At 60.9% G+C, this 23,045-nt stretch overlaps 2 protein-coding genes across 5 annotated transcripts in view; both read right to left on the reverse strand.

The window, feature by feature from the left end:
- The window catches only part of CELSR2 (cadherin EGF LAG seven-pass G-type receptor 2), a 32,218-nt gene extending 18,206 nt beyond the window's left edge, over window positions 1-14,012 (reverse strand). For 2 of the 4 annotated variants that reach the window (XM_036398600.1, XM_036398599.1), the window contains exons 1-11: window positions 10,094-13,282; window positions 7,298-7,945; window positions 6,522-6,744; window positions 5,857-5,972; window positions 5,363-5,451; window positions 4,563-4,720; window positions 3,957-4,120; window positions 2,929-3,054; window positions 2,302-2,468; window positions 1,494-1,679; window positions 1,280-1,393 (exon numbers count right to left, since the gene is read on the reverse strand). In XM_036398600.1, the coding sequence (XP_036254493.1) occupies window positions 1,280-1,393; window positions 1,494-1,679; window positions 2,302-2,468; window positions 2,929-3,054; window positions 3,957-4,120; window positions 4,563-4,720; window positions 5,363-5,451; window positions 5,857-5,972; window positions 6,522-6,744; window positions 7,298-7,945; window positions 10,094-13,175 (5,073 nt within the window). In that variant the 5' untranslated portion in view covers window positions 13,176-13,282. Of the gene's footprint in view, window positions 1-1,279; window positions 1,394-1,493; window positions 1,680-2,301; window positions 2,469-2,928; window positions 3,055-3,956; window positions 4,121-4,562; window positions 4,721-5,362; window positions 5,452-5,856; window positions 5,973-6,521; window positions 6,745-7,297; window positions 7,946-10,093; window positions 13,487-13,574 lie in introns of those variants that run through there. The other 2 variants (XM_036398602.2, XM_036398601.2) reach the window with 2 other exon arrangements.
- Window positions 14,013-15,225: 1,213 nt separating this feature from the next.
- SARS1 (seryl-tRNA synthetase 1) lies at window positions 15,226-22,666 on the reverse strand. Its single transcript, XM_036398550.2, has 11 exons — window positions 22,493-22,666; window positions 20,411-20,481; window positions 20,165-20,245; window positions 19,459-19,617; window positions 18,864-19,007; window positions 18,528-18,683; window positions 17,548-17,769; window positions 16,999-17,128; window positions 15,981-16,138; window positions 15,757-15,886; window positions 15,226-15,675 (listed from the first exon to the last, which is right to left on the reverse strand). Exons 1-11 carry the CDS (start codon window positions 22,626-22,628, stop codon window positions 15,521-15,523), a joined length of 1,542 nt encoding a protein of 513 aa, XP_036254443.1. The 5' UTR covers window positions 22,629-22,666; the 3' UTR covers window positions 15,226-15,520.
- Between the last annotated feature and the right edge of the window lie 379 nt (window positions 22,667-23,045).

The following is a 23,045-nucleotide window of genomic DNA, read 5'->3' on the forward strand; positions in this document are numbered from 1 at the left end:
TTCCCCAGAGACACCATGAGAATTCCCTACACAGTGTCACCATCAGTGTGATCTCACCACCACACAGGACCCACCATGTCACCCTAAAAATCCACTGCCCCACTGCCATCCCTACCTCAGTGTCCCCTGCCACAACACAGGACACCCCAGGACAACCTGGACCACCCTGCAGTGTCACCCCTTCCTCAGTTTCCCCCACCATGACACTGGACCCACTGTGCCACCCTAAAGCCCTTGCGTCATGTCACCTGTCATCGTACCTCAGCACCACCTGGTGACACCCTCGTGTTACCTGCAGTGACCTCTCAGTGACGTGGGACACCCCTTCACCCCAACCCAACTTCCTTGTGTGGGGTCACCTGACAGTGACCCCAGTGATGCCCCAGCCACCATGACCCCTCCTGCCCTAGTGCCATGCCCACTCTCCATGTCCCTCACTACCACCCAGACCTTTTGTGTCACCCTGTTCAGTCTGTCCCCACAAGACATGACACCCTGAACCCCACACCAGGACCCACTATGTCACTCCAGACCCCCTCTCCAGTCACGTCACCTCTGGGTGCTTCAGTGGCCCCAACACCAGCTGGTACCCCCGTGTACAACCCATGACCTCCCCAGTCACACCCGTGTCCCCACAGCCATGTCCCCATCCTGCCCAGGCCCCATGTCACTATGCAGTGCATCCCCAATGTCCTGCCCACACAGCCGATGTCTCCTTGTCCTGCGTCATCTCCCTGTAACCCACATCCCTGCGCCCTTCTCCATCCTGCCCATGTCCCCATGTCCTGTGCTATGCCCCACTCCACGTCCCCAAATCCTGTGACACGTCCCTGTGCCTCCCACCTATTCTGGGCTATTGGGGGAAGTCCCCATGTCCCCCTGTCCTGGTGCACATCCCTGTGCCCCGTACTATCCTGCCATGCCCCCACTTCTCTGTGTCATGTTCCCAAATCCCATGTCCCCAAGCCAGTGCCAGGTCCCCAAGCACTGTACCCATGTCCCTGTGCCCCTCTTCATCATACCCTTGTCCTCATCCCCAAGGTAAGGCCCTGCTTCATTGTGCCCTGTCCTCACCCTGTGCCACATCACCAGCATCTGTGCGCACATCCCTGTGCCCATTCCCCCAAGCCCTATGCTATGTCCCTGTGTTCATGTCCCTGTGCCGCCCTCCCATTGTGACCATGTCCTTATCTCCTCTTCCACATCCCCAAGCCCACCCCCCTTCCCCTACACCCTCCACCCCATGCTCCCCACACCCTCGGTGCCCACACCTCCATACCTGCAGACACCCCTGGAACCCCTCCTCCACGGTGCCACTGTCCCCCAGCAGCCCCCCGAGGCTCAGTGTGCGCAGCCGCAATCCCTGCAGCTCTCCAGGGACATCACCCAGCGCCTGGGGGGCACAGGGACCCCCGTGGGTGCCTTGGGGTGCCACAGGGGGTGCCACGGGGATCATCAGAGTGGATGCCCCCTGTGCCTCAGTCTCCCCATACCTGGTGGCGGCCATAGTCGAGGGTGAGAAGGAGGAGGGTGGCAGAGGGGCTGTGGCCAGGGCCCCCCCGCAGCTCCAGCTCCACGTGGTGCCAGGCACCGTCATTGACTTTGGCCTGGGGCAGACGCAGGGTGGCCAAACGGGCCCCCCCTTGCCAGGCACCAGCCTCCACCTGCCCCTCGCTCAGCTGTGGGGGTAGACATGTCAAGGACCCCAAAAACCTGATGGGCACCAGGCACTGCCCACTGGGAAATATGATTTCCCCTGGGACAGTAAGACAACCCCTCAGGTAATGCCCCCTCAAGGAGTGGCACCCCCTTGCACTGTTCCCCCCCCCCACAGCAATACCGCCAATGCCAACAGACCCCCCCCAGGGCAACAGATTAGGGGAGTTACCCTGGCGCAGGGTAACTCCCCTATTCCAACTTCCTATGCCACTACCTCCCCGTGGCCATATATAACCCCCCAGCAACACCTCCTATTCCAATGACCCCCCCAGGGTAATAAACCCTGTGCCAACAACTCCCCAATGCCAATAACACCCCCGTCCTCAGAGCAATAACCCCTGGCACTGCCCCAGTGCCGACCCCCCTATACTCCTGCTCAATACCCTCCCAGGGCAACAACCTCCCTCCAAAGCTATGACCTCCCCCATGCCAATGACACCAAAACCAATACCTCCCGTGGCAATGATCCCCACTCAAATCAATAACACCCCTATGGCAACCACCTCTCCTCCCCAGCCCCTTCCTCAGGAAAACTCCCCTATTCGCCTCCCCGTGCCTTCCCCATGCCTCCCCCGTGCCCACCTGAAGGATGAGGGTCAGGCGACCTCCGGCCCCCGCCCGCAGCAGAACCCCGCGGGGGTGCCGGGTGCGGAACATGATGCGGACTGGCCAGGGCAGGGAGAGGGGCAGTGCCAGCCCATTCCACACCACGCGGCTGCTGCCCATGAACCGCTGCGGGCCCACCATTTCTGCGGGGCATGCACATGAGACAGGGGGCAACTCCATGACCCCCCCACAAGCCCACCCCAGGGACACCCGTGCCATGACATGGCCATGCACCCCCACCACAGACCACCCACACCCACCCATGGACTCCCCGCACCCCACCCAGGACCCCCCACAACCCCATGTGGCCTCTCACATACCCAATCTCAGATCCCCAGCACCCACATGGGGACCCCATGCACATCTCCCAGATGCCAACACACCCTCCCACAGATCTCCTGCACCCACCCACAGATCCCCCATACCCCCGCATGAGCCCAAAACAACCCCATGGACCCCCAAACACAAGCAGGAATGCCCCTCACCCCCTTCCCACACCCCTCACACCCACCCAGAGACCCTCCCCATGCCCCCCATGGCCCCAAAACAAGCCTATGGATGCCACACAACCCCACCACAATGTCCCCCCAGGCCCCCCAGTACCCTCCTGGCAGGTTTTTCCCCCAAAGCCCAGTGGGCAGCGGCAGCTGAACCCCCCCCATTCATGCACGCAGGTGCCACCGTTGTGGCATGTGTTGGTGTCACACAGGGTCTTCTTGGGAGGACAACCTGTGAGGGGGCACAGGGGTCACATGCCACACATGACTTGGGACCCCCAGTCCCATGGGGCACAGACATCCCCACGTCCTTGAACCCTCATCCAACCCCATAGTCCTAGTGCCCCCTGAGCCCCCACCCCACATCCCCAACCCCTAAGGGGATACCACCCCATCCAGCTCCCCAGTCCTGGCACCTCCTCACCCCACCCCCAGGGGACACAGCCTTGTCTGTGCCACCCACTCCAGCTCGATGGCCTTGGCAGCCCCTCAGCCCCCTCCCAAAACCAGGAGACACAGAATGCTCTACCACTGTGTCCCTGGACCCCCATCCAGCCCCATGAGCCTGGCACCCCCTCCCCACACCCACGGGACATAGAGATGCCAAAGCACTGCCCAGACCTGGGCCCCCAGCCAGCCCTCAAGCCCCACCAACCCCTACTCTATACCCCCCACCCTGTGGCCCTGGCAACCCTGAACTCAAACCTGCACCCCCTGATTTCCCATCCCACACCCTGGGGAGTCCCAGCCCGTTCCCTGGACCTCTCTTTAGCCCCGTGGCCCTGGCATCCCCTCACGCCCTCCCTACAGCTCTGCTCTGTGTCCCTTGGACCCCCATCCAGCCCCATTACTCTGGCACTGCCTCCCCACACCCAGGGGGCACAGCACCATTGTCCTGGTACCCCTCAACCCACACCTGCACTCCCTTCACTCCCATCCAACATCCAGGGAGCACAGCATCCCCCACACCCCTGGACCCTCATCCATCCCTCCAGCTCTGGAACCCCCTCCCATCATTCAGGGGACACAGCCACACTTCTCAGGTACCCCTTAACCCCCCACCCCCTCTGCCCCTGCTGGAAGCAGCACAGCCCCTCCCCAGCCCCTCGCCAGCGTCCTGATCCCGGAGCCCACCGGGCAGGGTGCCATTGTTAGCAATGAAGGCTGCCATGTCCACGGGGCGCTGGTCAACGTGGAGGTGCCGCATGCACCCCACAAAGTGCCGGCTGCGGATTGGGAAACTCTCGGGCAGTGTTGGGACCCCCCCCAGCAGCAGTGGCCCCGTCAGGTCCAGCGACCTGCAGAGCACACCATCACCTCAGGAACTCAAGAAACTCCCGAAGGACCCACAACCCATGGGGACCCTGATGGAACCTCAAGGGACACCCAGCCATCCCCCATCCCATGGGAGTCACAAGGGGACCCCAAAGAACACCCACTCACCCCAAAACCTATGGGGACCTGAGGGACAACCCAAAGGGTGTTCCCCCATGGGAAACTCAACAGACTCCCAAGGGAGTCCCCACTTCTCCCCAGTGCCATGGGGACCCCAAGAGAACCCCCCAAACCCATGGGGACCTCCAGTGACTCCCCCATCCATAGGGATCTGTCACCCCCAAGGGACCTTTCACCAGTGAAGACTTCAAAGGTAGCACACCCTTAGGGACCATTCACCTACAAGGGACCCCTCTATGGGTACCCCAAGGGACCCCACCCATGGGATCCCCAGGCCCCTCTCACTTCTTGCTGCCAGTCTGGGTGCCCTGGGCAGCGCAGGAGTAGTTGCCAAGGCGGGGCCCGAAGCGCAGGGCCATGGCCGTGTCACAGTCGTCCACAGTCACCACAGCCACCTTCTGCTCTGAGGGGCCCTGTGGGACCCCTGAGCGCCCCACAACCGGCTGGGGGGCCCCATATTAGGCAGGAGGGCCCAGGACCCCCATCCTGCAGCCTCTGTCCTGCTCCTCATCCTCCCACTGCCCTCTGACCCCTCAACCCTTACTGCGCTGCTATGTCCCTCCAGCCCACCAGCCCCCCACCCTTCAGACCCCCCAACACTCCCCTTCATCCCTTCAGCCCCCCTTAAACCCCTCAATGGTCCCCTTCATCTCCCCCAAGCCTCCATCCCTTTGACCTCCTCTTCCTCCATCCCCCCATTCCAATTCCTCAGGGGTCCCTACAGGTGAGGAAAGTACGTGGGATTCTTCAGGGGACCAATGGGTGAGGAAGTGGGTGATCCCTTGGGATCCTCATGGATGGGGGCATCTCTTGACAGTCCCTTGGAGTTCCCCAAATTTCCTCTCTATTCTCATCCAGCCAACACCCTCTTGCCCTCCACTCCTTTCTCTTCCTCCGTCTCCCATCTCCATCCCTTAGGACCCCCATGGGTGGGCACATCCCTTAGGGGTCCTTTAGGTGCCACAAATCCCCTACCTGACCCACCCCATCTCTCCATTCCCCCACCCTTCCCCTCCATCTTCCTTTCCTCTGTCTGCCCCAAACACTCCCCCCCAACTGTGCCCCCCATGACCCCCTTCCCCCACCTTGTTGTAGTAGTGCAGCTGCACCCGGTGCCACTGCCCATCGCTGACTCCTCCTGGCACGAAGGGTGACACCGTGGTGGTGGTCTCACCTGTGGGCACAGCGTCAGGGCAACACAGCCAGAGGCAAGGAGGGGTGGTGGTGCCAGGAATGGCATGCCCAGTATGCAGTGCCAGGGATGCAGTGTTGGGGACATGATGCAGGGGTTGCAGCTAGCAAGGGAATGTCCAGGATGTAGTGCCAGGGACGCAGTGTCAGGCAGGGGATGCTGGGGATGCAGTGTTGGGCAGCACAAAGAATGGCAAGCCAGGGATGCAGTGAGGAATGCAGTGAGGAATGCAATGAGAGATGCAGTGCCAGGAATATGATGCCCAGGATGCAGTGCCAGGCAGTGCAAGATGGGATCTCTGGGATGAAGTGAGGGATGCAGTGAAGGATACAGGGCCCACAAGGGTGTCAGGGTACAGGGCCAGGGCACGTCAGGGGCAGCATGTACCTGCTGAGAAGGTGAGCTGCAGCTGCTCGTCCACAATCTCCAGTGCCACGAAGTCATGCCGTTCATTGAAGCGCCCATTATACAGCAAGAGCCCATCCCGCTCCTGCGTGGCAAACCTGGGGGACACAAGTGCAGTGCCAGGCCCCTGCAAAACCACATGCCTCCCTGGCACTCCCCAACACCCCCTGACCCTGCCATGCCCCAAGGCACACCCCCACGCCCTATCCCATGACCTTGTATCCACTGTGAGATGCTCATACGCATCAGCCCCTGCCCTCACAAGGTGTCCCCCACCCCACTGCCCTCCATGCCAAGGGGTCACCCACACCCTTTGCTCCTACTCTGTGCCCTCAGGGTGCCCATCACCCAACACACAATCACCCCACAGCCCACATGATGCACACGGAGTACTGATCACCACCCATCCCACATGATGCCAATGAGGTATCCCCACCCCATCTGATGCCCTTGTGACACCCACCATCCCACATCCCGAATTATGCCAATGAGGGCACCCATGCAGTGTCCCCAAGACACCCATCACCTCACACCCCATCACCTCATCTCATGCCAACAGGACAAACATCACCATCTAACCCACACTCCATGTGACACCCATAGGGGCACACATCACCCCCCACCTCCCCAGATTCCCCCAGGCTCACGTGAGGCCCAGGGTGAAGTGGAAGCGCTGGCGGAGGCCACGAAAGGTGAGGAAGGAGTGCGGGGGGAAGCTGCGGGTGCTCATGGTGCAGAAGGGTTTCTCATAGTGCCCGGGGGGGCACTGACACCGGAATCCCCCCACCAGCAGGTTCAGGCAGGTGCCCCCATTCCGGCAGACCCCTGGGGTGCAGCGGCCCCCTCGGGCACTCAGCTCACAGTGCTCCCCTGTGTGACATCCAGAACCCCAAAACTGGGATAAGGAGTCCCATCTTCCCCCCACACCTCCCTATTAAACCCAGAGTGGCCCCCCCTCAGGTGCTCAGCTTGCAGGGTTCCCCTGTGTGATACCCCAATGGCACCAGAAATGGGGAGCGGGGGTCCTCTCTCCTCCCCATCCCCCAGTAACCCCTGAGTTCTCCCCCCAGCCACTCACAGGGCTCCCCAATGTGACACCAAGCGCCCTGAATGGGAGGGTGGAGATCCCCTCTCCCTCCCTGCCCCCCAGTATCTTTATCCCAGCTCTATTACCATGGCAACCATCTCCCATTACCGTGGAAACCCAAAGACACCTCCTCCTCTCACATGCCCTCCCCCACCTGGCTGGCACCCCCCACCAGGGGTCCCGTGGGGGCTGGAGTCCCAGGGTGGGCGCAGGGGGTATGGCCCCAGTGCCATCAGTATACTGGCAGAGGGACGGAGGGAAGGAGGGCTGAAGAGGAGCCGGATGAGGAATTATGAGGATGGACACCACGAGGAAGGGCTGGCCAGTGACTCTAACCAGTGAAGTCTTCGTGGCACTCGCAAGTGTATCCACCCTCACGGCTCCGGCACCGCCCGTTGTTGCCGCAGGGGCTGGAGTAGCAGAGGTCGATCTCGGTCTCGCAGTAGTCGCCGGTGAAGCCAGGCGGGCAGCGGCAGCGCAGGCCCGTGACGGGGTGGATGGGGCGAAAAAGGATCGTGTCGGAGGCGAGGAAGGGCGCGGAGCTGTCGAACTGCAGGACAGAGACACAGCGCATGTAGTTCTCGCAGGGCTCGCGCAGACACACGTTGTCATCAAAGGGCAGGACTCGCTGGGCCGTGGTAGCTGCCAGGAGCGATCGGTTAAGGTACAGCCGCTCCTGCAGCTCCTCCGACGAGAAGAACCGCGATGCGCCCGGCACCGCCGCCGGCAGCAGTGCCGAGAGGCTGACATTGAGGATCCGCGCCGGCCCCACGTCTGTGTCCGCCTGGATGTTGAAGAGGACGACGCGGTGGCGGGGGGTGGCCAGGACAGCGGCCACTCCCTCCAGGAAGCGGCTGAGTAGCGGGGACAAGAAGCGTTCTTGGGACATGTCGGCCAAACGCAGGGTGATGCTGTTGCTGAGCATCTCATCTGTGATCACCGTCACCCGCAGCGTGCACTGCGCCGTTGCACTGTAAACGCCATCTGGAGACAAAGGGGGGACACAGGAGGGAGTCAGTGACAGCAATGGACAACTCTGGGAAAGGATGGTGCGAGATATGTGCTCTGGACAATGGACAACACTGGGAATTGTGCCAGTTATGGGGCAACCAAGCAAATCAGCTGCTGTTGGACGGAGACGGTGCTATGGGGCTTGATCCGCTTGACCACCATAGAATGGGGACAGCACTGGCCATGAAACACCTGGCCCATGTAGCCACTGTGGAATGGGGACAATACTGGCTATGAGGTGCCCATCCTGCTTGACCAGCATGGAATGGATACCATCAAGTGGGGACAGTGCAGGCTATGGGGGACCTTTCCTACTCAGCCACCAAGGCATGGAGACGGTGATGGTTATAGGGTTGGTGCTAGTTATGGGGCTGGTACTGTTTTTGGAGTGCCCATACCACCTACCCAGGGTAGGGACAGCAGGATGGGGATGGTGATGGCAATAGGGCTGGAACTGGTTACAAGGCTCCTATCCCACCTGGCCACTACTGAATGGGGACAGCGCTGGTTATGGGGCTGGTGCTGGTGGTGGGTGCCCATTCCACTTGGCAACCATGGAATGGGGACAGTGTGGGTCATGGGGTGCCCATCCTGCCTGGACACTGTGGGGTGGGGCATCTAAATGGGGTTGGTGGTTGGTTATGGGGTTGGGACTGGTTATGGGGCTGGTTCTGTCTATGAGGCAGAGGCTGGTTATGGAGTCAGCACTGGTTATGGGGTTGGTGCTGGTTTCTGGGGTTGGAGCTGTTTCTGAGGCTGGGGCTGGTATGGGGATGGTGCTGGTTAAGGGGCTGGTGCTGATTGTGGGGTTGGTGTTGGTTGTGGAGCTGGTGCTGGTTGTGGGGCTGGGGCAGCAAAATCTCTGCTAAGCACTGGGGCACCCACCTGTCTCCTCTTCTTTGCCCTCCCCCTGGCTGAGGGCAGTGGGATGCAGGACAGATGGGGAGCAGGCAGACAGATGGATGAAGGGAACAAGGGGACAGGTGGGGGGCCAAGCAGGCAGAAGGAAGTGCTGAGGGGGTGGCATGGGCCAGGGCTGCCCAGTGGCCCATGGCCAGTGACTGGTAGCCAGTGGCTGGCGGGAGGGGGAAGGTTACCATGGCTGCGGCTGCGAGGGCCCAGCTATGGCTGGACCTTTTGTTTCCCTCCTGCCTGCCCCTGCGCTTGCGGGGGGACACGGGGGACTCCCTGCCCCCACCCTTTGTGTCCTGGGCCCCCTGCTTTTTGTGGCCAGAGCAGGGACCCCTGCCAGGGGAAGCTGTGGGGTGATGGAGGCCATGTGGCTGAGGACAATGGACATCAGGCATGGCCTGTGACCCAGTTTCCCCTTGACCTGGGAGTGACTAAGGAAGTGTTCATCCACCTTGGGGTGACTCCCATCCCCCAGAAACACCTCCTGGACACCCCACCACCCAAATGGTGATGACAATTGATGGCACAACCCCCCTTATCTTGTCCCCCCCCACACTGGGTTTGGGGACCTCTCAGTGGAGGCCAGGTTGTCCCCCCGAATACACACACCAGGCCTTGTGTCTCCTGCACTGAATTCATTCAAGTGGAGTCTCCTGGAAACACAAACATGGCAGTGCCAGGACTCCCCCAATATTGCACTGCACCCTGAGCCTTCCCAGATTCACCCATCACACTCTCATAACAAGCCCCCAAGGGTACCAGGACCCTGCTGGCCCACACCAGCCTCTGCTCCCCCAATACATGCACTGGGTCCTGCCCCACCCTGCTCAGTGACAGACAGAGAAGTGCCAGGACCACCTCTGGACAGCACGACAGCCCAAGGGGGTGGGGAAAGCAAAGGGGGTGCTAGGGACCCTGATAGCCTCCAGCTTGGATGTCTGGGGTGTGAGGGGGGCACAGCATCCCATTATTCCCCCTTCCCATATATTTGGAGGGTGGAGGCAACCAGGACGGGGTGGCGGAACTCCAAAACACCTCAGTGGGGTCATGGGACCCCACAACACATCATCCCTTCTGATCTGGAGGGTGGGGGCAGCCAAAACAGGATAGTGAGACCCCATAACACCTTGCCTCCATGCAGAAATAGAGGTTGATATACCCACAAATTTCACTCCCCCTGCAAGGTGCCTCTATGGGTGGGGGTCTTACCAGAGACAGACACCCTCATGACGGCCTCAAGTGGGCGGTTGTTGTCCAGGGCCGGGCTGAGGCGCAGGTCCCCACTGTGTGGGTCCAGCAGCACGAGGTTGAGCTCATTGCCCTGTTCAAAAGCATAAGTGAGGTGGTCAGAGACATCAGGGTCATAGGCAGGGATGCGGCCAATGACACCCCCAGGGAAGCTGCCAGAGCGGTTGGTGATGTAGTTGTTGAAGAGGATCTCGAAGTTCTTGAGCTGGGGGCTGTTGTCGTTGGTGTCACGCAGGCGCACATGGATGGTGGCCCGACTCACTAGTGGTGCCGAGGTTGCCTGGACCACCATGATGTATTCAGCCTTGGTTTCATAGTCCAGGTCAGCCAGGGCGGTGAGCTCTCCAGAGAAGATATCCAGTTGGAAGACCTCAGGGATGTTGCCCTCCACGATCTGGTACATGATCTGGGCATTGGTGCCCTCGTCGGGGTCGGTGGCAGTGATCCGGGCCACCACCAGCCCAATGGGGCTGTTCTCCTCCACAAAGATGTCAAACTCGTCCTGCTCGAACACGGGCGGGTTGTCATTGACATCCAACACTGTCACCTGGATCTCTACTGGCGTCCGCCGGGCTGGGACCCCCTTATCCACGGCAAATGCCTGCAGGGAATACAGAGGCACATTCTCCCGGTCCAGACGGCGCAAGGTGCGGACAATGCCTGAGGTAGACTCAATGATGAAGTCACCATCACCATCATCACCCCCTTGGAAGGTGTAGAAGACCCTGCCATTGAGCCCAGAGTCACGGTCAGTTGCAGAGACCTGGAGGATGCTGGTGAAGGTGGGGACATCCTCATAGATGGATCCCTGGTAGGAATGACGGAGGAACTGGGGTGCGTTGTCATTGACATCACTCACCAGGATCTCCAGGTAAGTTGTGTCAGATTTCTGCGGAATACCATTGTCCCGCGCCGTGATGGCCAAGGTGTAGGACACCTGGTCCTCATAGTCCAGCTCCATCTGTGTGGTCACAGCACCAGTATCAGCAGCAATGCTGAACTGGGGTATGCTGTCCTCCATCAGGTAGGTGATGCGGGCGTTCTCCCCCGTGTCCTCGTCTGTGGCACTGATGACCACCACTGTTGTGCCCACTGGCCGATCCTCATTGATGTTGATGGTGTAGTGGGAGCTCTGGAAGACAGGGCGGTGGGTGTTGGCATCAGTGACATTGACAACCACCTGGGCAGTGTCCTGGCGGGTGCCATCAGAGGCAGCAATGGTGAGCAGGTACTGCCGCTCCAGCTTGTAGTCCAGGGGCAGGGCAAGGGAGATGAGCCCACCACCGCTCTGGCTGGTGATGGAGAACCGGTTGCGGGTGTTGCCGCTGGAGATCTGGTATGTGATGACGCTGTAAGCATCACGATCGACAGCAGAGACAGTCAGGACACTGGTGCCCACTGCCGCATCCTCGTTCAGGCGGGCGCCATACTCCCGCTGGGTGAACTCAGGGCTGTTGTCATTGACATCCAGGATGGTGACACTGACGCTGGCTGTGGAGGCCATTGGGGGGGTGCCATGGTCCTGCGCCTCCACCCCAAAACTGTAGAAGTCAACTACCTCCCGATCCAGCTCAGAGGCCACCACAATCCACCCGGTGCTGTTGTTGATGGTAAAGGGGAAACTGGTGCCAGTCTCCAGCAGGGTGTAAACTAACCGGCTGTTGTCACCTGAATCGGCATCAATGGCTTGTACATGGATGACGGAGTAGCCCACGGGGACATTCTCCAGCACAGTGGCCTGGAAGGGTGTGCTGACAAAGATGGGTGCGTTGTCATTGACATCCAACACCTGGATGGTAACCAAACCGCTGATGTTGGAGAGAGGTGGGCGGCCACCGTCCTGCGCCCGGATCCTCAGGGTGAACTCCTTGGTGACCTCGTAGTCCAGAGGGGTAACGACATCCAGCGTGCCTGTCTGCGCATCAATGTAGAAGTGCCCACGAGTGTTGCCACTGACAATGCTGTAGTGCACCAGTGCATTGCTGCCTTTGTCACGGTCGGTGGCCATCACCTGCAAAATTGCCACATTGGGCACCACATCCTCAGGGACCTGTGCCACGTAACGTCGCTCGCTGAACTGCGGCGCATTGTCATTGTCGTCCTCCACAGCGATGCGGACAGTGGCTGTGGCACTCCGGGGACCTGGATCCTGGCCCTGGTCTGTGGCCTCCACCAACAGCTCAAAGGCATCCACTACTTCCCGGTCCACAGGGCCACGGGTGCGGATGACACCTGAGCGGGAATCAATCTCAAAGACCTCATTGGCATCACCGGCATTGAGGAGGCGGTAGAGGACGTTGGCATTGGGACCAGCGTCGCCATCGGTGGCCCGCACTGTCAATACCTCATAGCCCACCTCCAGATTCTCTCGCACACTCTCCCGGTATTCTGGTTGCTCGAAGGCTGGGTCGTGGTCATTGGTGTCGCTCACTGTCACTGTCAGTGTGGCCATGGCACTGCGCCGGGGTGTCCCATGGTCCACTGCTGTCACACGGAACACATGAGTGCTCTTGCTCTCACGGTCCAGCGGTGCAGCGGTGGTGATGGCACCAGTGACAGGGTCCACGGTGAAGAGGTCATCGGAGCGGCTGTCAAAGAGCGCAGCCATAGAGTAGTGCAGCCGGCCTGCCTCCCCCTCATCAGGGTCCTGTGCTGTCACCTGTGTCACTGGAGTGCCTGCTGGCCGGTTCTCCTCCACTGTGGCCTGGTAGCTGGAGGGCTGGAACTGTGGTGCTGTGTTGGGGCTGCGGCAGGGACGGTGGTGAGGTATGGGGGGCCTGGGGACTGCTGTGGTCTGGAGCTCCACAACATCCCCAGTGTCTATCGCATCCCCAGTGCCACTGGTCTCCCTGGGGATATTGGTGTTCCCAGCATGTCCCGTGTCCGCAGTGTTCTTGACGTTGCTAGGGACCTTCCCAGTCTCCCCATTATGTTCAGTATCTCTGATGTTCCCAGTATCCCTGGGGACTTTCCTAGTCTTGCCAGCACCTCTGGAGAACCTCCCAGTCTCCCCAGTGAGTACAGAATTCCCAGTGCTCAGCATGTTCCCAGTGCTCCCAGAGTCCTCCGTGGGGATGCTGGTGTCCCCAGTGTGTCCAGTATTCCCACCACTCCTGGTGCCCCTGAGGACATGGGTGCTTCCAGTGTCTCCAGTTCCTCCAGTAACCCCGGTGCCTCCACTATCTCGGGTGCCTCCAGCGTCCTTGGTGCTTCCAACGCCCCCAGTGCCTCCAGGCTTCCAGGTGTCTCCAGCATTCACGGTGCCTCCAGCGTCCCCGGTAATCCGGGAACCACCGATACCTGGGGACCTCCTAATGCCACCGCCTGCTGTCCCCACTGGAAGAGCCGGTGCCTGGCGCCATTCCATCGCTGCCGGTCGCGTCCGGTGCGGGCCCAGCGCTGTCGCCGCTGTCCCCGGTGCTCGGCGGGGTCCACGCACCGCCGCTGGAGCCAGTGCCTGGTGCAGTCCCATCGCTGCCGCCCGCAGCCGGTGCGGGCCCAGAGCTGTCGCCGCTGTCCCCGGTGCTTGGCGGGGGCCATGCGCCGCCGCTGTCCCCGGTGCCGTCGCGGAGCTGGAGTGGCGTCGTTAGCGTGCTGGACGGACGGGTGCGGGTGCCGGTGCCGACGCCGATGCCGGTGGCGATGGCGGGTTCCGGTGCGAGCAGCGGCAGCAGCAGCAACAGCGGCAGCAACCGGAGTGTGGCCCGGCGGGTGGGCGGAGGGCCCATGGCCGCTGCCCCCCGGTGCCCCCGGTGCCGATGCCGGTGACCGCAGCGACCCGCTCCGCCGCCTGCGCCCCGCCCTGGCCCGCGCGCGCCCGCAGGGGCGGAGCCGCCAATTCACCGGCCCGGCCGCTCTTAAAGGAGCCGCCGCCGCCCCCGGCACTCGCCGGCGGCACCGGCAGCGCGGGGCAGCGAGCGCGCACTACGCGCAGGTTGCGCACACATGAGGTGCGCAGGTTGTGCACGCTCGTGTGAGGTGCACACGTGCGCCCTGCGCGCACACACGTACATACACAGATGTGGAGGGCCTTGCACGCACCTGTGCATTGCAGGCATGCGTGTTGCACACGCAGGGCACACAGGCATCAGCGATCACATATGACATGGGAACCATGTATGTGACACACACAGCACATGTGAAACACACAGGGAGCATACACATGTGAGACAGAGAGCACGTGTGTGACACAGCACAGAGATCATGTGCGTAAATGCCCAGCACATGTGTGGCACATACAGCACGTGTGACATACGTCCCCCAAGGCCCCCTTGTCCCCACTGCCGGCCGTGACTCCACACACGAACGTCCATCTCCCCTCACTCCGTGCCACATTCCCCCCCCCCACCCCCAGCTCCCTCGCCTCGTCCCACCGCACCAAGACCGGGGGCAATAGAACAGACTGGGAGCGACTGAACCAGGCTGAGAAGGACTGGAGATGCTGGGGGGCACTGGGACAAACTGGGAGAGACTGGGGCTGTCGGGGGCGCTGGAACAGACGGAGAGAGACTGGAGAAGCTAGACGGGGGCGGATCCGCGCGGTCTGTGGTTGCTGTTCCCCCCCGCCGCCCAATCCGGCGCCGGTCGCGTGGGTGCAGGCAGGCGGCGCGGAGCCGCGTCCCCTCCCCGGCGGAACGGGTCCGACGGGTACCAGGGAGGGGCCCCCCAGCGCCGGGGAGGCGCTTGGAGCGCCGGAACCCCCCCGCCTCCGCCGGGGGCTCCGGTGACTCACTGGGCCGCTCCCCGCCGGTTCCACCCGACAGCCGAGGCCTGCCGGGGGTTTCCCACGCAGAGCAGCGGGCGGCAGCCAGGCCTCCCTGCATGGCGATGGAACGGGGCAAAGAGGGCAACCCTCCCGTGCATCACCCCACCCCGGAGCGGGGGGCGAGCAGCAGCTGAGGCTGAGGCTGGGGGCCCTCGGCCCCACTTAGCATCACAAAGGGGCTTTGTCTGGGGCTTTGTGTGGGGCTGGCAGGAGGGAGAACGAGGAGGAGGGAGTTGCGGGGGGAGGGGAAGGGTGGTGTGCAACGGATACACCTCCCCGGGCTGGACCCCCCCCATTCTTTCCTCGGAAGCCTCCAAGAACACACAGCTCAGCAGCTCTTGGCTTTATTTTGGACGGAGGAGGGTCATGTTACGTGGGCACGGGGGTCCCCAGCACCACTAAGAGTGAGGGGGACACATGGGGGATCGCAGCCCGACTCAGCAGGGTAAGGGGGACACACAAGGGAGAGGGGCAGTGCCCTAACAGTGTCAGTTCTTTGTGGAACAGGGAGGACAGACGATGACTCCCCTCCAAGCAAACATGATGATGAAGGGCACAGCCTGGCAATGAAGGTGAGATGACTTGGGAGGCCCTCAAAGTCCTTGGGGTGCAGGGGGACACCCTCAGACCTCCATGTTCTTCATCTGCTCCTCCAGCACCTGGTCGCGTCCCCCCCCTGCCTTCTTCTTGCCCCCTCCTTCCTGCTGCTTCTTTTGCTTCTTGGAGAGCTCCTGCTCAATGGGTGCCGGCTTGATGAATGGAATCAGCTCCCGCAGGTCTGGGGGGACAAGGGACCACTGTCACCCCCCCCCCCCCCGGCCAAGAAGCAGGGGATGGGGAAGGCACAGGGGGATGTTACCTGGAGGCATGAAGTTTTGGAGCTTTTCAGGGATGCGGATGCCCTCAGGAGTCTGGTGGTTCTCCAGGATGGCGCAGATGGTGCGGGTGGTAGCACACATGGTGGCATTCAGCATGTGCACAAACTCTACCTGTGGCAGGGGGACATAGGGGACACCGGGACACCTGTGACATGGGGAAAGCAAAGGAACAGAGGAAGAACTCCCCTATGCCCACTAGCCTCACCTTGTCCATCATCTTCTTTGTCTGGCCATAGCGGATGCGCAGGCGCCGGGCCTGGTAGTCAGTGCAGTTGGAACAGGAGACAAGCTCACGGAAGGCGCCAGAGCCAGGGAACCAAGCCTCCAGATCCAGTTTTTTGCTGGCTGCATGGTTCAGGGAGCCTAGAGACGGAACAGTGCTGAGTGGGGGGTCCCACTGCCATCCAGAATTTTCCTTTCTTGGGGCAGAGCGTAGGGTGAAGCCTCCAAAGTCATTCCAGCAGCTTAGTGCTGATCCAAATAGATTTCTGCTCTGCCATAGTGATGTGGGGTTACATCTCAGCCATGGAAATGTGGGGTACCCACTTGGCCACAGGGTCAACAAGCCACAAGCTGTTTGGTCATGGGGACATGGGGGTGTGGGATACCTGCCCAGACACGGAGAACGGGGAACTCCTGCTCAGCCACAGGACACTGGGTTCCTGCTGTGCCATGGGGATATGGGGATTCCGCTTACTCACAGGAATGTGGGGGCCTCTCTCAGCTTTGTGGATGTGAGATTCCCACTCAGCTATGGAAACACAGGGCTCTTTTCTCAGCCACAAGGACATGGGCTTCCCACTTGACTATGGGAAGGTAGGATTATGCTATGGGGATCTGGGATTCCTGCTTGGACACAGGAATGAGGGATTTCTGCTCAACAGTGGGGATGTGGGGTTCTCGCTCTGCCAATGGGATAAAGGGCATAAAGCTCAGCCACAGGGAGCTTTTCAACCAGATCTTTTTCCTGTGAGCATTTCCAGGAGGAGCTGGGACACTCCAACTGTCCCTCTGGAAGGGACAGCGGGGACAATCCATCACAGAAGTGTTCACACTCGTTCCCATGGACCCAGAGCAAGGCTGAGGATTCCACAGAAAGCAAAAGGTCCCCTTCTCTTCCTCTGTCTCAGGCTGGGGACAGCAATGAGCCAGAGACAAGAAATTGCCATGCAGGAAGCAGGTCAGGGCCCCCCTCAACCCTCCTGTGGCACAGGAGCCCCTACCTGAGACGATGTTGACGATGTGGTAGGGAATCCCGAGGGACTGGTAGAATTCCTCAGCTGTGGCCATCATCTCCTCAAATATCTCCCAGGACTTGTTGTCATGGGGGGAGGAGTAGACGAACTGCTCAATCTGCAGGAGAAGGAATTCCAGTGACACCAGGTATAGCTCCAATTCCCACGGGAACCCCACGGTGACACCAGGTACAGCCTGAATTCCAACTGGAACCCCACAGTGACTCCCAGTACACCCCAAATTCCCACTGGATACCTGCAGTGACACTGAGTATAGCCGAAGTTCCCATCAGAACCCCACAGTGATACCAGGTACACCCTGAATTCCCACTGGAACCCCACAGTGACATGGGGTATACACCCCAACTTACTAGGGTGCATACCATGGTGACAATGGGTACACCCTGAATTCCTGCTGGGTATGCTGCAGTGGCACCAGATACACCATGAATTTCCACTGGAACATGCTGAATTCCCACTGGAACCCCACAGCAACCCTCAGTACACCCCAAATTCCTCCCAGGACCACTCCTTCACCTTCTCAAACTGGTGGACGCGGAAGATGCCACGGGTGTCCCGGCCATGGGATCCCACCTCCTGGCGGAAGCAGGTGCTGAGCCCCGCGTACTTGAGGGGCAGGTCCTCCGGCCGCAGCCACTCATCGCGGTGCAGGGCGGCGATCGGCTGCTCTGATGTGGCGATCAGGTACTTCTCATCGATGGAACTGTCCTCCGCCCGCTCACTGCCCTTCCCAATCACCTGCAGGGGACATGAGCCACTGGCCTTCTTCTAGCTGCTCCTGCACCTCCAGAGACCAGCAGGGAGGTTTTCCAGTGCCAGATGGTTTGGGAATTCATCACAGGGGGAGTTTGTTGGTCATTCAAAGGGGCTGATGGCAAGGATGAGTCACCTGTATCACCCATGGAGATGGACTCCAGAGATGAGCCACCTCCTTGTCACGTCATCACCATCACAAGCCACCTCCTTATCACCTATGTCACCCATGGAGATGGCCCCCAGAGCATGTCACCTCCTTGTCACTGCACTGCCATCATGTGTCACCTGTGCAAACGGATCCCAAAGATGAGCCACCTCCTTGTCACCGCATCACCATCATGTGGCACCCATAAACATGGACCCCAGAGATAAGCTACATCCTTGTCACCACACGTCACCAATGGAGATGGACTTGGGAGACCAGCAATTTCCTTGTCCTTCATGGCCATCCCAGTGTGTCACCCATGGAGATGGACCCAAGATGAGCCACCTCCTTGTTATTGCAGTGCCACCCATGGAGGTGTTTCCCACAAAGGTGGACCCCCAAGACAAGCCATCTCCCTGTCACATCATCACCATCACAACGTGGAGATGGATCCCAAGGAGAGGGGAAGGAACCACTGCTACCATTGCTGCCACCACCACAAGCTTGCCAGGGCAGAGGGGACCCCGCTGCCTCCCTCTCCACAGTCCCATTGGGGTGCTTGCTTCCAAGTCCCAAACCTGGAGTGATCCCTTACCTTGTAAAGCTCCTCGTCAAACTGGCTGAGCTGGGCCACCTCCTGCATCACCTCCTTGCGCATGAAGAAGGGGGTGTACACCGGGGTGTACCCCCGGGCACGGAGGCTCTGCAGTGCATACTGGATCAGTGCCTGCTCCAGGAACACCAGCGGGCCCTGGGAACAAGGGTCACACTGCCTGTCACATACACACTCTGTTGGGCCACTCCTCCTTGCTCAGAGGGTCCAGGAGGCCTCTGGAGGCTCTCATCATCAATCCCAGGGGAGGAGAACCCAAGGCCCCTGTCCCTCCTCGTTCCTCTCTGAACCCAATCATTCCAGGGTCACAGCTCTCACCTTAAGGAAGTAGCCACGGCTGCCAGCCACCACGGCGCCCTTTTCCCCCTCATAGCCATCCACCATCACCACCAGATCCACATGAGAATACTTCTTCCTGCAGCTGCAGTCACCCCACACCCGCTCCACCTTGTTGTCCACATCCTGCAGGAGCCCGGAGAAAAGAGAAGCAGGAGCCTATAACCTCCTCAGTGCCCTGGAATGCTGTGACACCAGTCCCTGAACCACACTGGGCCCACTTTGGGAGCTCAAACTCCAGCCTGTAGCTTATTGTGCAGCCACTTGGCAGCAAGCCTGGCCCAGTTGTGCTCCCTCTGGGAAAATATTCCCGTGGGATGAATGGAGGCAGCAGAGGGAGACCCTGTCCTCACGGCAGTGAGCGACTTTCCCATGAATTCCCCCAACAATGGTGTGCCCAGTGTTGTCTGAGCTGCTCTTTGTCTGATCCGGGTGGGAAATGCTGGCTTGTCATGCAGATTTCCCTCACCCGCCCACCCAGACAGGCTTGGGGGATCCCCTGCTGGGAGCCCCCTGCTTCCCACTGTGAGCTTCCTAGCCCCTCTGACCCAGCCCCACCTCCCTTCCGGTGTCCCACCTCGTCGTTGCTAATGGGCACAGAGGGGTGGAGGAGGTTCCCAATCTCCCGGAGGCTCTCAAAGCGTTCAGCCTCCAGCCGCAGACGCTCAGAGTCGCATTCCAGGATGGCCTCATCAATGAGCAGCCGAATTTTCTTTATCTGGGATACCTGGAGACACTGCAGAGAGACCTCCGGATGAGGTGGGGGAGAGAGAAGACCACTGGGAAGAGGGTCCTGTTCATCCAGCACAGGGAATCCTGGGCCCAGCATGGTGAATTCTGGACCCTCCACATATTCTGGAGTGAGTCCCTGGGCTGGACACACTCAAGAACAGCCTGAAAGGATAAAGGGGTGACAAGCTGGAATCTGGAAGGCCTGAGCTGCTCCCATGGCAGCCAGCATTGCATTCATTAACCAGGGTGACTACCAAACTGGGATGGAAGCAGGCAGGGAGGGACACAGTGAGGACACAGAAGGACTGAGACTGCTCAAATTCCCAGGGATGAGCCCTTGACTGACACAGGGTGATGCTGGAGAGATCAAGGACACTGAGGAAGAGTCAGTTATTGCTGGTGTGGGAATGAGAGATAAAGGATCATCCCAGATGGGGCAACAGGCAATCCCCCCTCATTTGGTGGGCACTTTAGGCCACCAATTTGGGCAATTCCAGGCAAAGCTCTGGACAAACTGTAGGCACAGTGGAGGGAGTTGGGGTCTCACTCACCCCCAGGACATCAGCCGTGAGTTCATCCAGGTTCTGTGCAATCTCTGGTACAGATTCATCCGTCCCTACTGGCTCCTTTTTCTGCAGCAAGAGGAAAAAGGAACCCCAGGAGAGTTAAAGAGTAAAATTCCAGTGGGAAAACATCCCTCAGTGACACAAGGGAGAGACTAGAGGGCTGGGAGAAGGAGAGATGCCACCAGCTGGTGATGTCCCACCATAAGGTGACCCAGGGCACTCGTGCCTCACCTTCATCTTGTCCCCAATGGTTTTGCTGCACAGGTTCTTCAGCTTGTTCAGGTTGTCAGCACGAAACCTGCCTGGAAAGGAAGGTAGGCGCTGTCACCTGGACTGAGAGAAGGGCTGGGGCCCCTATCCGGTACAGAGAGGTGATATGGAGCCCCCATGGGAGCAGCAGGGGGGGTGGCAGTTCCTGGAATACCCACAGGCACCATCCCTGGGGTTTTTGGAAGGACCGAGGTTGATCGTGTGGAGCAGAGATGCAAGGAGTAGGGATGTCACTGGAAAACACCTGGAGTGACATTGCACTGGGAGCTCCATGCCAGGCTGGAAAACCCCATGACTTGCTGAAACCATGCTGGGATGGGACACCCCAACTCTAAGATGAGCACCCTACACTGAGATTCCCCGTGCTGGGCTGGGACCCCCGCAGTGGGATAGGACCTTCACACTGGGACCCCCATGAGGGGATGAGGTCCCCCACACTGGGGTGAAAGTCCCATGCCTGGCTGGGAACAATGTACTGGAATGGGATCCCCACCCCATGCTAGGATCCCCCACATTGGGCTGTGACCCCTATGCTGGACTGGGAACCCCACCCTGCCAAAATGGGAATCCCTCCACCAGGATGGGACCCTCCACATCAGCACAGGCTCTCCATACTTCACTTGGACCCCCCCAGTGCTGGGCTAGGACCCTCATGGTGGGCTGGGACCCCCACACCATGATGAGATCCTCCTCACGCTGCACTGGGACGCCCATGCCAGGATAACATCCCTCCCTCCACAGGCTCAGAGCCTCCCATGCTGGGACCTCCCTGTTAGGATGGGCCCCCGCACTGTGCTGGGACCCCACATTGTGATGAGACACCTCCCTCAGCGGGATGGGATTTCTAAGGACTGAGCAGACCCTGGGATCTGAGGCCACAATGACAGGGGCCTCAGATTCAGGGGGTGTTGGATGAGGAGAGCATGGATGTTCCCCCTTTGTGACCCCAGGGCTGGGAAGGGCAGAGCCCAGGTCCCGGGGCAGCTCAAACTGGGGGCACCTACGCTGAGAACGCGCCACCCTAATCAGCGGGAGGGATCAGTCCCAGGGGATCCAGAGCCAGGGAACACCAACAGAACACAGCATGGCACAGCACGGGCTCCACGCACCGGCGCCGTGGGATTGCATCAGCCAGCACGACCCGCCAGCCTGCCTCACCCTGCAGGCACCCGCCATTCTCCAGCACCGCCGTCCTGGGGACACGGAGCCCGCGGGAAGGGGGCTGGGAAGCGGGTGATCCCTTGGACATCAAGGCGAACGCATTAAACGGGAGCCCCAAGCGCCGCTTTCATTCCGCAGCAATGGAATGCTGGGGTGCCCTAGGAACGGCGGGGTTTGGGGGTACCCACTTCTCCCGCCGCCCTCCAGCTCCTCCCCACATCCGGCACCCACTGACGGAGCTGCATGCGCTTCCCGCTGCCCCATATCCCGCCGGGAGCCACGAGGAGGAGGCTCCTGCCCCCCACCCCCCTAAGCCGCCCAGGTGTGGGTGTACCCCAAATCTGGGGGTGGCACTGTCTGGGATCCCCCCCGCCCAGCTGCATCCTGCGGCAATGTAGGGAGCGGATCCCTGGGGATCGCAATGGGACGGGATCCAAGTCCGGCTAAGGGGAACCTGGGATCTGCCCTCCAGCCTGGGAGGAGAGACGGCGGGTCTAGTGGGAGAACTTCTCCCACCTCAACCCCTGGAATTAGGGACGAGGGGGATCCACCCAGGGACAGGCCCTCGGTCTCTGCTGTGACCTACCCACAGGATCCAGTCCCAGAGGGCAGTGATCCACCGAGGTGATCCCCGAGGGTTGGGGATGAATAGACAAACAGCTGGGGAGGATGGGAAAGACTTCCCGAAAGGTCACCCCATCTCATCGGGGATCCTCCATCCCCGAGGAGGGGCCATGGTGGGGAGTTCCTATCACCTGCGGACCGGTCACCAGGCTGACGGGGTGGACGGAAAGGCACCGGGAAGGGGAGATATGCCCGCGTGTGACAAGGGGGTCCCCCAGCCCGGAGGTTGCCTCCAGTCACCCACCCGCCCCCACGTACACCTCCTCCAGGCGCCGTCCGCTCGCACCAGCGCATCCACCAGCCCGGGGTCCTTGAAGCGCTTGCGCTGCATGTCCCGCACCATGGCGGGGTCTCCGCCCTTGTCGGCGCGGAACAAGTCCAGGTCCAGCACCATGACCGGTGATGGCGACGGTGGCACCGGGAGCGCCGGCGGGGACAGCTGGTCCGCGCGCGTGCGCGGAAGGGGCGTGGCCTCGACCATGCGGGCGGGGGCGCAGCAGCGCCTCTTGGTGGCCTGGAGGCGGCGCAGCAGGGCGGGCGGGGCACGGAGCGGCAGCGATGGGGAGCGTCGGGGGCCAAGCAGCCCCGACCGCCGCGAGGGGCTTCCGGCGGGCCGGGAGGCCCAGGCAGAGCGGCACGACGGGGGTATCGGGAAGTGTTGAGAGGGTTTGGGGAGGATATGGCGGGGTCTGGAGGGGCCCGAGCGGTCCGAGCATCCTTGAGCCCCCCCCCGCCAGAGGGGTCTTGGCCCTCGCACCCCGCGGATTCCTGGGGTTCCTCAGCCACATCCCAGGCATACTGGTGGGCTCTG

The sequence above is a fragment of the Molothrus ater genome, chromosome 25, assembly GCF_012460135.2.
Source record: "Molothrus ater isolate BHLD 08-10-18 breed brown headed cowbird chromosome 25, BPBGC_Mater_1.1, whole genome shotgun sequence".
Taxonomy (NCBI): Eukaryota; Metazoa; Chordata; class Aves; order Passeriformes; family Icteridae; genus Molothrus; species Molothrus ater.